Source organism: Brassica rapa, unplaced genomic scaffold, assembly GCF_000309985.2.
Source record: "Brassica rapa cultivar Chiifu-401-42 unplaced genomic scaffold, CAAS_Brap_v3.01 Scaffold1090, whole genome shotgun sequence".
Classification (NCBI taxonomy): domain Eukaryota; kingdom Viridiplantae; phylum Streptophyta; class Magnoliopsida; order Brassicales; family Brassicaceae; genus Brassica; species Brassica rapa.
The window spans coordinates 1-14,315 of record NW_022611024.1 but is presented as its reverse complement, the minus strand read 5'-3'; the positions used below and the strand labels follow the sequence as shown (position 1 = coordinate 14,315).

The 14,315-nt window shown below is 47.9% G+C and overlaps 4 protein-coding genes across 4 annotated transcripts; 2 read left to right on the top strand and 2 right to left on the bottom strand.

The window, feature by feature from the left end:
* The first annotated feature begins 1,233 nt into the window (after window positions 1–1,233).
* Window positions 1,234–3,912, top strand: LOC103868663 (aspartyl protease APCB1). Its single transcript, XM_009146744.3, has 9 exons — window positions 1,234–1,888; window positions 1,999–2,110; window positions 2,208–2,437; window positions 2,521–2,760; window positions 2,837–2,981; window positions 3,075–3,160; window positions 3,242–3,356; window positions 3,435–3,507; window positions 3,591–3,912. The coding sequence occupies exons 1-9, from the start codon at window positions 1,392–1,394 to the stop codon at window positions 3,710–3,712; spliced, it is 1,620 nt and encodes a 539-aa protein (XP_009144992.1). The 5' UTR covers window positions 1,234–1,391; the 3' UTR covers window positions 3,713–3,912.
* Window positions 3,913–6,705: 2,793 nt separating this feature from the next.
* On the top strand, window positions 6,706–9,239 carry LOC117131623 (meiosis-specific protein ASY2-like). Its single transcript, XM_033283672.1, has 6 exons — window positions 6,706–6,925; window positions 7,000–7,134; window positions 7,217–8,115; window positions 8,203–8,644; window positions 8,689–8,951; window positions 9,006–9,239. Exons 1-6 carry the CDS (start codon window positions 6,706–6,708, stop codon window positions 9,237–9,239), a joined length of 2,193 nt encoding a protein of 730 aa, XP_033139563.1.
* A 1,208-nt stretch (window positions 9,240–10,447) lies between these two features.
* LOC117131622 lies at window positions 10,448–11,974 on the bottom strand. The gene has a single exon (XM_033283671.1). It carries the CDS (start codon window positions 11,972–11,974, stop codon window positions 10,448–10,450), a length of 1,527 nt encoding a protein of 508 aa, XP_033139562.1.
* Window positions 11,975–12,590: 616 nt separating this feature from the next.
* LOC117131624 lies at window positions 12,591–14,189 on the bottom strand. Its single transcript, XM_033283673.1, has one exon. The coding sequence runs from the start codon at window positions 14,187–14,189 to the stop codon at window positions 12,591–12,593; it is 1,599 nt and encodes a 532-aa protein (XP_033139564.1).
* Between the last annotated feature and the right edge of the window lie 126 nt (window positions 14,190–14,315).

Genomic DNA, 14,315 nt, shown 5'->3' with positions numbered 1-14,315 from the left:
TATCTTTAAGTCTCTGTTGTTCATCACAAGATCCAAGGTTTAACACTCAAAGAGTAGGGAAGTTAGGTGTATGGGTAAACTTAACAAGGTGTATCATAACTAGCAAGTGATTGCTGTTGGGTGAGACAAAGTCTAGTAGGATTCCCTAACAACCATAACCAAAATCAAGCTATAAACCCAAACCCTTTGCAAAACATGATGCTCATAAAAGCTTACCCATGAATAACAAAGGAGGAAGAAGATGTGAAACAAAAAGGTCCAACAAGAATGTAGATAGAGCAAAAACAAAGAACTGAATTCGCTAATCTAGAGAATTGAAAACATGGCAACACAAGGTGAAAGAACTAAACAGCCAACAAAGACTGAGAGACCATTCAACAAAATAACAAGGATATGGAGGAAATATGACCCGATCAATTAACCATCCAAGAATCACTTAGAACCCATTTCAACAGATCCGATGAAAGAAGTAATGTCTCACATCAATGCCGACATATTCCAGCACTGCTTACTAGAAAATAGTCTCAGATCTGTTCAAGTATCCCAAACGAACCAAAATACAGAGACATTCTCAGACACCATCTCAGGAATCTCAGCTACCGAAGAACCTCATCTTAACTTAATAAACCTACTAGGCGACTCTATAGATCCTCTCACGGCGCCGACAAAGCTTGCCGGACACCGGAGAAGGTGAAACGAACTCTTAAATATTTTGCTCTCTTGACGGTTGCAGGGACAAACTCGATGAGGATTGTGACCAAACATGTTTATTTACGAAATTAACATATTGTTTTATCATAAAATACTTATATTTTTTTTTTGATAATCCAGGTATCCAGACCTCTCACTTAGTCCGACTATCCCATCGCGTCCAACCGGAACTGGCGAGGAAGGTCCTGGAGGCCAAACGGAAACCATGTTAAATCCGCTGTGGCGGAGGCTCGAACTCATGATGGCGGACACCTCATCCGAGGTTTTTTTACCACCAGACCACGAGGCCCGGTTAAATACTTATATTTTGTTTAAATGAATATATATTTATTAAAACGTTCTTAATTATATATAAAATGAGGGAGAGTATCGTCTGTTAAATCTGTAATTTATAAGATTAAAAAGAACTCAATTTTCTCCAAATCTTCAGAGTAAATTATACTAATATTTTTGACGTAATTGGTATCTTTCAAATATGGTTTAAGTGTTGACAAAAGAAAAAGAAGATCAAATAGGATTGAAGTAGCTTAATAATATTCAAATATTAGTAAAAAACAACAGACCTCTCTCCTTCCTCGCAACTTCGCATAGGCCTCTTGACTCTTGACCACATCCCTCCTAGTCCTACTCTGCCATTTCAATTCTCGATCGAAATCTCCCTAAAATCAATTTGTCGGAGAATGGAGCCACAACCTGACGACCAGCGAGCCCATGCCGTAGTCATAATCACTCTCCCACCTTCCGATGATCCTTCCCAAGGCAAAACTATCTCCGCCTTCACCCTCACTGACCACCCAAACCCGACTTTTCAACCCGGCCCCCCGGATCCCGGATTCTGGCTCTCGGATCTCTCCACGGGCTCGCCGAGGCTAGTGCTGAGCCTTATCGCTATTTCGCTCCTCGCGGTTGCTTTCTACGCCTCTGTTTTCCCCAACACCGTTCAGATGTTTAGGGTTTATGATGATGAGAGGGATCGTGACGATGAACCCAATCGCCGCGAAACGTCGTCGTTTGTCTTCCCCGTGTACCACAAACTGGGTGCCCGCGCGATTCCAGACCGGAAGTTAGCGGAAGTTGTGGATGTACTAAAAACTGGAATCCTTGTGAAAGTCAACGATGCTTCTTTTGACTCCTCCACTACGATTCTTCCCGTTGCTGGAGATGTCTATCCTAATGGGTAATAGAGCATTCATTGTATTGTATTGAAATGTAAAATGTTGTTTTGTTACTTACAGCCCAAGTAACTGAAAGCTTTTTTTTTTTTTTTTTTTTTTAATTTTATTGCAGGTTTTACTTCACACGGATTCTTGTTGGAAAACACTACTTCTATCTTGACATCGATACTGGAAGTGACTTGACTTGGGTCCAGTGTGACGCTCCTTGTAGGAGCTGCGCTAAGGTAAAGATCCTGTTTTCTTTTTTTTTTAAAGATTTTTAGGAGAATAGTATGTGTGAAAGTGCTGATGAACATTCTTGATTTGGTGGTGGGTATTTAGGGAGCAAATCAACTATATACACCAAGAAAAGGTATGTTAGTGAGATCCGCGGAGTCCTTATGTGTAGAAGTTCAAAAGAATCAAATGACACAACATTGTGAGGATTGTGAGCAATGTGACTACGAGATTGACTATGCTGATCTTAGCTCTTCCCTTGGAGTTCTCACCAAAGATGAGTTTCATATCAATCTCCACAACGGCTCTGTTGCCGACTTGGATATTGTTTTCGGGTAACCATTATTACTCCCTTTTTTTCTAAAAACTATTTGTGACTTTCTTACGGAAATATCATTTTTGTGACTGGAACTTTAAGGTGTGGATATGATCAGCAAGGGCTGCTGTTAAACACTCTGGTTAAAACAGACGGGATCCTCGGTCTAAGCAGAGCTCAAATTAGCTTGCCTTCTCAACTTGCAACCCGAGGTATCATCAGCAATGTGATTGGCCACTGCCTTCCCTCTGATCTAAACGGTGAAGGGTATATCATCATGGGAAGTGATTTGGTTCCCTCGCACGGAATCTCATGGGTTCCTATGCTTCACCATTCTCACTTGTAAGTATAATTCCCAAAAGTTTTCAATCATTCACATAGTCAAACAATCAATATTTGCATTTCTGGGATCTTTCAGGGAAGTTTATCAGATGCAAGTTTCGAAAGTTAGCTACGGGAATAGTATGCTTAGCTCAGACGGTAGAGTAGGCAAAGTCTTATTTGACACAGGAAGCTCTTATACATACTTCCCTAACAAGGCTTACTCTCACCTGGTCAAATCAGTAAGCTATCACATTATGAATACCAATAAATACTTTTTAGATTAAACTCTTCTTCTGGTCAATGATTTTGTTATTGTGTTCGTTGGTGAAAAGCTTAAAGAAGTTTCTGGGTTGGGACTAACACTTGACGAATCAGACAAAACACTGCCTATCTGTTGGCGAGCTGACTTCGTGATCAGGTAGTTTTCAGAACTTATTTTAACAAAAAAGTATCCAATTTCATATCTTTAAAGGTTAACTGTTGGTGTTTTGATATGCAGTTCCTTGTCGGATGTTAAACGGTTCTTTAGACCAATAACTCTGCAAATAGGGAGCAAATGGTGGATCATATCAAGAAAACTTGTGCTTCAGCCAGAGGATTACTTGATCATAAGCGTAAGCGTTTTAGTTAATGCTCTCACGATTATGATTTGGCTTTTGTTTATTTGAGTTTCGTACACACTTTTGATGCAGAACAAAGGAAACGTATGTCTTGGGATATTAGATGGAAGCAGTGTTCATGATGGATCCACCATTATTCTTGGAGGTAAAATCAAAAGACATAATTATATTAATCAGAATCTCGTAATAATCGAACATTGAAATATCTTTTGTTTTTGTTTTCTGTAGACGTGTCGATGCGTGGACACCTGATCGTGTACGACAATGTAAAGCGGAGAATCGGATGGATGAGATCAGACTGCGTTCGGCCTCGTGATTCTGATTTCAATGTACCTTTCTTTCAAGGTTGAGGAACATCCATAATTCTTATTACATCCCGACACCATGCGAGTGTTTGATATATAGTGTATGTAGTAGGTGTAATGTAACATAGGAAAGAAAAGATTACTCATGTTTTGATCTGTATCTAATTCAATTATGTACTATGGGCCTTTGGCTAAATTGATTTACAGTTTTTACTTTTTATAACGACCCTGCGAACTTAAATTAAGTCACCACTATTGTATAGCTTTTCTTCATGACGTGTCTTGCACTGTTAAGACTGATACCTATATACTCAACCTCAACGTCTTCTCCAGTGGCTCTAGTCTCGTATTACTGATCAAAGATACAACTACAACCAGAGTAGTCTCAAGAAGATATCGGATTATCCGATCAACTTCTCAATACGAATCCCCCATGAGAGAATCGCCTCAAGATCTCACACTAATCTCCAGTTCTAAATGCATAAACCATGAAAGAGAACGATAGATAATATTTAAAGCTTCAGCTTCTTTTAACAGCAAACCCTTCATTCCAATCAGAGTCTTTGCCTCTCTCAAACTCTACATCATTATCTCACTTCCTCCTTCGACCAGAGCATGACCAAGCGTATCCCCAAGATTGAGCTATAAAAATTGAGACCAAATGCTGAAGGTTTGCTGTCACGGCCAACAACCACGCAAAAGTCCTCAAGCCACGCATCACTGGAAATGGATTTTGCTGCAGAACAAGATTGACATCATGTCTATAAAATGCCAACAGCTTTTGCTATGACTTAGACTTCCATTTGTGCTTAACAGAGTATTTCACAACGACACCTATACGTTTCTGCATTACTCGGAAGTCCTGCTTTTGCAGTGACTTACCTCGTGTTGCATAACACTTTGTTACTGTTCAAGTTTATGATGTCTGTACTTGACGTGCTGGGATTTGATTTTTCTTTGCTTCCTCCACTGGTAGTGAATTTGTTGTAAACTGCATAGCAACCACGGCGGTAGTGTTGTGAATCTTGTGTGAGCCACTTCAATATCTGCTTCTCCAAAAAAACTCACCACAAATCTTAGCTTAAACTTGTTCTCAACATACAATGCGCCAAAATCCAAAATTCAAATTCTTTGTTGGGCTGAGAACTGATACCAGACTCTAGCTTCTTCTTCCATGAAGTTCTGCACAAGGTTCATTGATTGGTCGGAAAACGGTGATAAAGAAGATGTGGGTTTAACAAAGACGTTTTATTATGGTCGGAAGAGACAATCAGTCGGTTACAAGAGAGGTAAGAAAGTGCGACAGAGAAGAGGCCGGTAATTCGGAGAGCTACCGGAAAAGTACAAATAACGGCAAGATGAAGCAAAGGTGAAAACCCTAATCTAGCCGCCAAGTGTTAGTCAGATGATTTCGGATCCCTTTCTCGTTCCTCTTCCTTCTCCTTATATAGTCCTCTGATGTGTCGTTCTTGACCTAGCTTATGTCGTCTTCGCGGGCTTTCCTTATTGGGCCGAAAGGCCCGCATTCATTCGAGCGGTCGCCGAGCCGGATACCTCTTAGTCGACAACGACCGACTCAAGGTACTTTAGAGGCGAGCCGAGAGACTGACCTATTAAGCCGACTATCCGAGCCGTCGCTTCCCTTGGTCCGGGCCAGGCCTTCTATTCCTTGGGCCTTGTGGGATGGTTAGATCCATCTCCTACAGTAAGTCCCCCCGGTCCATCAGTGAGCGAGGAGTCGCCTAGCTTATGATGGATTCTAGAACTTGAAGGTTCAAAGGAATAGAAGTCCTGTCGGGAGGTTAAAGCGATGGGTCGCGGAAAAAGCTGTGGTGACGCCTTCTCTCGGAACTGTTGAATCGCAGGCTCCCAGATTTTAGTCGGCGTGTCTTGGTTAATTGCCGGTTTAACCAATTTTAGGATAACCGTCGATTAATTAAGACGAGAAGCCGGAAAGTCGCGGGAACCGTCGGGATCTTAGGGAGAGTTTCGAGGCCCATTTAGGCCCGTTTAGACTTAATGATGACGCTTCGATTTTCCCCCATCTCTTCTTTTCACGACACGTCGAGAAGCGGAATCGTCGCGAGGGTCCGCTGGGTTTTTAGGGGAGATTTCGAGGCCCATTTAGGCCCGAATAGGCCTAATGATGACACCTCGAATTTTCCCCTTCTCTTTTCCTTATAAATACGCGGTCCTTCTCTCATTTTTTCAAGTTTTTCTCCGCGATCAAAGGTACTTTCTCTCTCTTCCCTTTATCTCTCTAAGTGTTGTTAGATTCATTCGAAGCGTTCTTCACCGTTACGCTCCGCGATGTCGTCGGGTCAGAGGTTATCGAGGCAGCAGAAAGGGAAGGCAGTCGCAGCGGCGTCGAATACGGCAAGAAATCCTGACGGGGATCGTGTCGGAGATCCAGAAGCGATTCACCGTGGGGCGATGATGGATACAGCGAACCTATCCCGTTCTCAGAGGCTCCTGGTCGCGGATGCCGCGAGACTCGCGAGGGAAGGGAGTGAGAACGTCGTTGCGAGAGATGCGACGGAATGTGCGAGAGACGGGCAGAGCGGGGCGATGCCTGTTGAGTCGATCACCTTGAGGGCTCGACCTGTGGAGGGCGGTTCCTCGGAAAGTGTCGATTCTGAAGCCGAACTATTCCCGACTATTTTCTACCCTGACGGGATTTTCGAAGAGCTTCCTCAACTTCATACCGACTTATTACGTTCCGCCTTCTTAGCCGGTCAGGACTGGGAAGGCGTAGAGAAGACAAAGTTGACTTCGAGAAGTGTGAAGAGGGTTCTTCGGGCAGCTGGCGCAGTGGGCGTGACCTTCCTGTGCCTACGGAGACGCAGAGGCCTTGGTCTCCTCCGATTGGGTACCAGACAGTGTATGAATCCTACTTTCAGGGAGACACTCGCTGCTGGTTCCCCATCCCGCGACTGATTACTGCATACGCCAGGCGCCGAGATCTCGCGATTAGTCAACTGCTGAATGGCTCGCTGCGACTAGCGGTTACTTTGTCGGTTTTGGCGGAGCAGATCGATATGCCGATGAGCGTCAGATCGTTCGAGGAGATGACTTCAATAACCGATATGAAGGATGGCACCTACTCGGTGAAGATGCGACTGAAATGCAATGTATGCGCCGGTCATCCGAATAAGACGCAGAACTGGCAACGTTCCTACTTCTTCCTCAAGTCCGACAGTTCGGCCTTCGAGAAACCTCCCCGAAATGATTATCGAGTTCTTTGGAACCGTTCTTGCGGTAGAATATTCTGTCGCGATCCGTAAGCAACTTTGTCGATTCTAATCATGTATATCTTTTTGCTTTGTGTGCAGTCGGCCATCCTACTTCTCCCGTTTATCCCGAAGATTTCTTGAGGAGCGTTCGTGCCGTCGCTCTGCTTCGAGTCTATCGCTGGTCCGAGATCACCGTCAAGAAGATCCACGAGCTCAAAGATCGAATCGCTCGAAGTATGTTTTCTCGCACCTTTAGATTAAGTCATTTTAGTCGTAAGATCTTTTGTCGCGTCTTGACTCTTCTGCATATTTACAGGAGAGTGGAGATCCGACCTTCCGACCGTTCTTCCTATTCGCGCTAAGCGACTAGACATCTTCCCGAGAGACATTCAGAAACAAATTTCCGAGGCGAAGAAGATGGGCACTCTTCCTGATCTGAGCGCAATGATAGCGGCCCAGCTGGGGCTGGTCAGCGGGGAAGGTCCTTCGACGGCGGTTCCTCGTGCTGGCGAGGTTCCCCCTTACGAAGCCAGAGGCGCGGGGAAGGGCAGAAAAAGAAAGAGAGGTGACGGCTCGGGAGCTGAGAGGAGTACCGAGGAGGCGAGTGATGTCCCTCCTTCTGGTGAACCTCAGAAGAAGAAAAAGAAGAAGAGGACAAAGAAGAAGTCCGTTAGCGAGGAGTCGGGGAATCTCGAGGGACCGACCGAAACTGAGGGGGGAGACGTCGAGGAAGAAGGACTTCATCCCGAGGAGGAGGCTCTCGCAGCTGGGGCCCTTGGAGAAGAAGACGACGAGGAGGAGGCCGTCGACGGGCAGGAGCCCGAGGCTTCTCTCGGAGATGCGGGCTCAGATAACCTTGAAGAGGAATCTGAGGGGTCGCCGCTTCTGATAAGAAGGCGTGACGACGAGGCAGATGGCGAGGAGCAATTTCCTGCTCCGATATCCCCTTATGTAGAGGTTCCGGCCCGTCCCAGTATCGGGGCCGTCCAGACTGGTACCTCTTCTCGTGGTGATGCCATCTTGAGGAGGGTGCCCGGAGTTAGCTTTCCTGACAAAGTCGACTTCCACTACGAGGGGCCGGCTCCATTGGCGTACGTTCCAGAGAAGTGCGGGGAGCTCCTTCGTCAGTTTAGGGGAAGGGCGAAACCTTTGCCCGCCGTGAAGGACCTTATCTTCGGGGGAGAGTACGAGGAAGCCGCGAGGGCCAAATTGCTGGTAAATAATTCAACTTCTTCTTATCTTTTTCTTGCTCCATTACCCTAGTGCTAATTCCTCGCGGTTTTCGTTGCCTCGCGTCTTTAGGGGGACAGCGCGATGAATGTCTTGATTGACAAGTACAACACTGCGCTGAAGGGAGCTTTGGGTGAACTAGAGCTGGCTAAGAAGGAGTTTGCTGAGAAGGAGGAGGTCCTTGCTCGCCAGCTAAGCGAGAAAAGGAGCAATCTCGAGAAGCTCAATGGTATGATGAGTCGCACCATAACTCGGAGAGACGAGCTGAAGGCTGAATTGGAGGCGTCCCGAGGTGTCGTCCGTGAGCTTGAACAGAAGAATGCTGATCTCGAGAGCGAGAAGGTCTCACTTACTGCGGCTCATGAAAGGGAGATGAAACGCCTTAGAGACTCCAGGATCCTAGAAGTCACTAAGGAAAGGGTAAGAGTCGAGACCGAGATGGCCGCGAAGGCTAACCGTCGTTTCGCGAGGATTCGTTCCGAGAAGAGCGACGAGGCCTCTATGATGAAGCTCGGTAACTCCATAGCCAAGCTTTTGGAACCAGGAAATGTCTCGAAGCCTTGAGGAGGGCTGGGAGCGACATCTCGCAAGCTACCATTGAGATTTTCGCGGAGCAAGAGAGGAAATACGAGCAAGAGGCCGAGAAGCTCAAAGTGGGCGAGATTCCCGCGGGAGATCTCGCACTCTCTCCTCTCGTGCTGGACTCTCAGTTCGTGGATGCTCGAATCTTGGCGAGTCTCGACCCGTATGGGTCCAACGCTGGCTTGATCGATCCCGAGACCGCGCTGACTCTTCACACTCCGCTCACTCATTCGACGGAAGTGCATCATGCAGTCCCGACGCCCCTCGTTGAGGGTCCTTTGACTGCATTCTAGGGAGAGACGCCTAACCGAGGGAACCTTGCTGCTGAAGATAACGCCCCCCTGCTCGTACTTTCGGACACTTCGGCTGAAGGGTCCCGTCGAGGCAATGAAGAAGAGAATGTGGGGGTGTTTGAAGAGATCCCGAGATCAGATGAAATGCACGTCTCTCCGGCTGCTCGTGAGTCGAGTGTTAGGGCTTCGGAGCTTTCTGCCCTCAACGATCGTGAGAGCGACCGAGAGGATTAGGGTCTCTTGTATGTTGTTCTCTTTTGAGTCCCGGGGACTTTTGTTGTTGTTTTTTCTTTTCTAGGATTCTGCCTTCTGGGCTTTCGTTCTTGTGCTCGTTATTTCGAACTGTTTGAATCACATAAGCCGTTTTATTTAACTTAGACTTGTCTTATCAAATGCATGATTTCTCGAGATTCGAAGTAACTCTATTTGTTCGGTGTAAATGCTGTTCGAGACGTCGAATCATTATAGCTTTAAGCTCGTTACGACTTTGTCTCGGTCGATCTCTTTGAGTCGTGACCGTTTGCCACTTTGAATTTTAGTCGTCAATTGAGAGTTTTCGACTTTGACGGTTCCAAGTCGATCCTAATGTAATTTTCAAGCGTTTGGTTGGCCAGACCTTACTTAGTTAATTATAGGATGAGTTGGAGTCATTGTCTCGGCCATGTTGGTTTAGGTCGCAACGCGGTCGATTCCCGTGAATATGTGTCTGATCAGGACGTATTCAACGTGGGATGCGAGTGCCGATACATTTGTTCGAGGAGCCGGGGCGTGCTCGTGTAGGCATCGCTTAAGTGATCGTCTGCTTCGGAGATCGATTCCTCGGGGAGGGTTTATTTTATTTTTTTTTCGGCTGGACTCTTTTTCTTTGGGCTGCCTACGTATCCCTTTGCGGGAATCAAGCCATTCGTAGTTCTTAGATTGCGAGTAAAAGTGGCCTTTGGGGCGCATTTGCTCGTTTTTTTTTTTTTTTTTTTTTTTTTTTTTTTGTGTGGCGCATTTACTCGATCAATAGATTGCGAGTAAAAGTGGCCTTTGTAGCGCATTTACTCGGGTTGGTGTTTTCCTTGACTAAGGATGGAAGAGGCGGAGATGTTTGGAGTTCCAGGCTCTCGGTACTGCTTCACCTGTTGAAGTCTCGAGGCGGTATACTCCTGGCTTGATGACTTCGACTATCTTGTATGGTCCTTCCCAGTTGGCTCCGAGCTTGCCGGCTTTCCACTCCTTAGTGTTTTCGAAAACCTTTCTTAAGACAAGGTTGCCCATTTCGAGAGGACGCGACTTGACCTTTTTGTTGTAATAGCTCTCGATTTGATGCTGGTAATTCTGGATACGGAGTAACGCTTGGTCGCGCTTTTCCTCGATGTCGTCGAGTGCGTCGAGGAGCATGTCGCGGTTGAGTTCAGCGTTCTGTGGCATTCGCGATCGGCGCAGACTCGTCACGTTCACTTCTGCAGGAGCCATTGCCTCGACGTTGTAGGCCATTGAGAAGGGTGTAGTCTTCGTCGCTCCGCGAGGAGTGGTTCTGTGTGAGACCACAGGACACCATCTAGTTCGTCTGCCCAGCAACCTTTCTTTAAATCGAGTCGTTTCTTCAGACAGTCTATGATGGTCTTGTTCGTCGATTCGGCTTGACCATTACTTTGCGGGTTTCTCGGTGTCGACATGTTGAGTCGAATGCGCCATCTGTCGCAGAAGCCCTTGAAATGATGCGAGATGAATTGCGAACCGTTGTCCGTGATTATCTTGTATGGGAGCCCGTGTCGGCAGATTATGTTCTTCCAGACGAAGTTTTGTACCTCCTTGTCGGTTATGCTGGCGTAGGCTTCGGCTTCAACCCATTTGGTGAAGTAATCGGTGAGGACCAGGATGAACTTCTTTTGTCGGGATGCCGGCATCGGACCAATGATGTCCATTCCCCATCTCATAAATGGGTATGGAGCAGTCAAGGTGTGGAGAAACTCCGTTGGGCTGTGTATGGTTTTGGCGTGACGCTGGCATTTATCGCATTTGCGCGCGTATGTCTCGCAGTCGGCGTTCATGGTTGGCCAGTAGAATCCGAGGTTTTTAACTTTTAGTGCGAGAGCTCGCCCGCCCGAGTGGTTGCCTGCTGCTCCTTCGTGTGTTTCGGGCATGACGAGTCTCGTTTCTTCGCCGGCGATACACTTGAGTAGTACCTTTGTTGCAGTCCATCGGTGTAGTTCCCCGTCCATGACGACGTAGTGTGCGCTGCGTCGTTTCAGTCGCCGGGCGTCCCATTTTTCGACGGGCAGTAAACCTTCCGCGAGATAATCGATGAGTTCCATACGCCAATCTGTTGGGTGATCATCTGGCGAGGGAGATTCCACTTCGTCAATGTCCATCGCGTCGTTGATCGCTGCTATAATGGCGGCCTGTTCTGCCTTCGTGTCAATGCTTGGTTTCTCGATTTTGTGGATCGGGATTGTCCTTTTGACCTGGTCGTGTAGCTTGCTTCCCAGAGCGGCGAGGGCGTCAGCACAAACATTTTCTCCGCGAGGAACCTTCGTGAGTTCGAAGAACTCGAAGTCTCGCGTAAGGTCCTGGACGAGTTTGAGGTAGGCGTCCATCCTTTCGTTGCGGACGTCGTAATCACCGAGGTATTGGCTTACGACGAGTTGAGAGTCGCAGTAAGCACTGATTCGTTTGGCTTTCACCGCCTTGGCGAGACGGAGCCCCGCGATGAGGGATTCGTACTCAGCTTCGTTGTTTGATGCCGCGAAACCGAAACTGAATGACTGCCGAATGAGTTCTCCTGTTGGTGATTGCAATTGCACTCCTGCTCCTGATCCTTTACTCGTGGATGAACCGTCGACGTGGAGGATCCAGTTTACACTTGGTAGGATGAGGTCTTGCTCCAGCTCTGGCGTCAACTCGATCATTTGCTCCGAGGCTCCGTTGAAGCCAGTGAGCGTGCGAGAGGAAGGCTTCATGTCTCTCAAATCGACTCCCATTTTGTCGAGTGTGTCGCGAAAGATGAGATCGACTGAGCTGCCGGTGTCGATAAGGACTTTTGCGACTAAGCATTCTCCGATGTCGAGGTCGACGAGAAGAGGATCGTTGTGTGGCGTATGGACGCCCTTGGTATCTAGTGCCGAAAAGTGATCTGGTGATCATTTTCGACTGGAGGCGGCCACTTCTTGGAGGTGGTGGCTTGTCGTTTGTAGTCTTTGACAGCTCGAACTGAGTCGCCGCAAGGAGGTGATCCTCCCATGATTACGCTAATGTGCTGATTGCGGGTAGCTCGCATTGATTCGAGTTGCTTCCTTAAATCATCGGTTGTGTTCTCGAATTGAAGAGTTTCTGCGGGCTTTTTCTTTTTTGATTCGAGACGTCGTCGCAGATCGGACCCTTTTGAACGGTTGAGTTGGATTCGCAGGTCAGCGGCCTTTGAATTGAGCTGGTCGCGAAGGTCGCCGTTTTGACCTATTCTCCTGGCGCTGGATTTTGAGATGGTCGCGCGGAGGTCGGCGCTTCCTACGTGTTCGTTCGTAGCGCTCTTTCGCTTCAATAGGGTGCGCAGATCTTTGTCTGTTGTCGGGGAAGTGAGAGATTGCTCGACTTTGCTGCTCAGTTTGTCGCGTAAATCTGGTTGCATTGTCGAGGAGTCGTCGTTAGAGGAGTCACAAGGGCGGGAGAGTATGACTTACACTCGTCGCCGGCGACGCGGATGTTCGTTTTCTGATGAATCGTTGGCAGGGCCGACGTTGTTGACAGGAGTGCGCTCAGGGCTCGCTCTTTCCTCGCTAGGGGCCGTGTTCTGCTGAGACTTCTGTGCCTTCTTCTCTTCTTCTCCTTGTTCTTACTCCAACTTTTGGTGTTTTTCGGTGTCGTTGGAGAGGTGGGCATTTGAATTGTCCCGTTAGTGATCCCGTCGAAAAATTGCCCGATGAGGACTTTGCACTCTTTCGTATCATGGGAATCCCTTTTGTGGTAGAGGCACCATTTCTTTGGCTCCTCGGAGTTTGAACTCGCTGGTTCGGACGACTTTGATTGCTTCGAGGCGGAGTCTCGATCCCAGTGGTTCCAGGCTTTCTCTCGCGTGACGGCTGCTGTTTTTGGCGATTCCTCGTCGTCGACCGAGCTAACGTAGCCTCGCTTCTGAGTGGTGTTCCCACCGGATGAGTGCTGGCGGGGCTCATGGCGGGTGTCGTTTGTTCGGGCGGGTCGCTGTTTCGCTGCTGCTTCTTTTGCAAACTTTGCTCTTGTGTCTTCTTCCATGCGGATGAAGTTGTTCGAGCGAGGGATGGCGTCAGACACAGATTTCGTCGGGTATCGGTAAAGATCCTGACGGAACGTGGAGTCAACGTGCAAAGTGTTCATCAGAGACTCGACAGCGATAGGATCAGGAATATCAACTTTCGAGACGATAGCCTTGAACTTCTCCATGAAGTCGCGGAGGCTTTGGCCGCTGGTATAAGTGAGGTTCCACAAGTCGGACACGGTCGTTTCTTGGTTGGTGAACATGATATAATTCTTCAGGAAGGCCGTCGAGAGGTCGTGGAAACAATCGACGGAGTTTTCTCTGAGGCCTGTGAACCAAGTAAGGGCCGGTCCCTCTAGGGTTTCGACAAAGAGTTGGCAAAAGCCGGCGTCTTTGTCTTCGTCGGTCAGATTTGCACGTCGCATCGCTATGTTGAAGGACGTGACATGAGTAGACGGGTCGGAGAGACCCTTGAAGGTTGGAAGACGAAGTTTCTCCATCTTCTGGAGCCGTACGCCGGTGACCCTTTGCGTGAAGGGTGTGCGAAGAGATTCCGCGAGTACGTGCTCGATTTGGGGCGCCGAGGTCGTCACCTGGTGGATCTTTGAGTTGATGTCGAGGACCGACTGTTTCAACGCGGCTAGCTCGCTTGCGGTGTCCTGCGTTGATGTCGTTACCACCGCGCTCTGGTTGTTGTTACCGGCGCTCTGGTTGTTGTTATCCCGCGCAGGTGCTACGTTGGTGGTTCGTTCAGTGGCGAACAGGTGTCGACGGTACTGCGCCGTTGAAGCTTCGGCGTTTGCAGCGATAGGGGCGAGTATTTTTGCTATCGCTGTGATTTGGTCGACCGCCGCCTTCTGCGCCGCTTCTTGCAGGGCGAGGCGTGCCAAGATGGTTTCCATGGACGCAGGAGGGGGTAGCGGAGTTACTGGTGTAGGCGTAGGTGTTACCTCGGGAGCCGGCATCACCTCGAGGCTTCGCGCTCCTCGCCTGACGAAGAACTGTCGTTGCTGACAACCATAGTACTAACGTTACTTTGCTAAAAAGGTCCCACGGTGGGCGCCAACTGTTTGATCGGAAAACAGTGATAA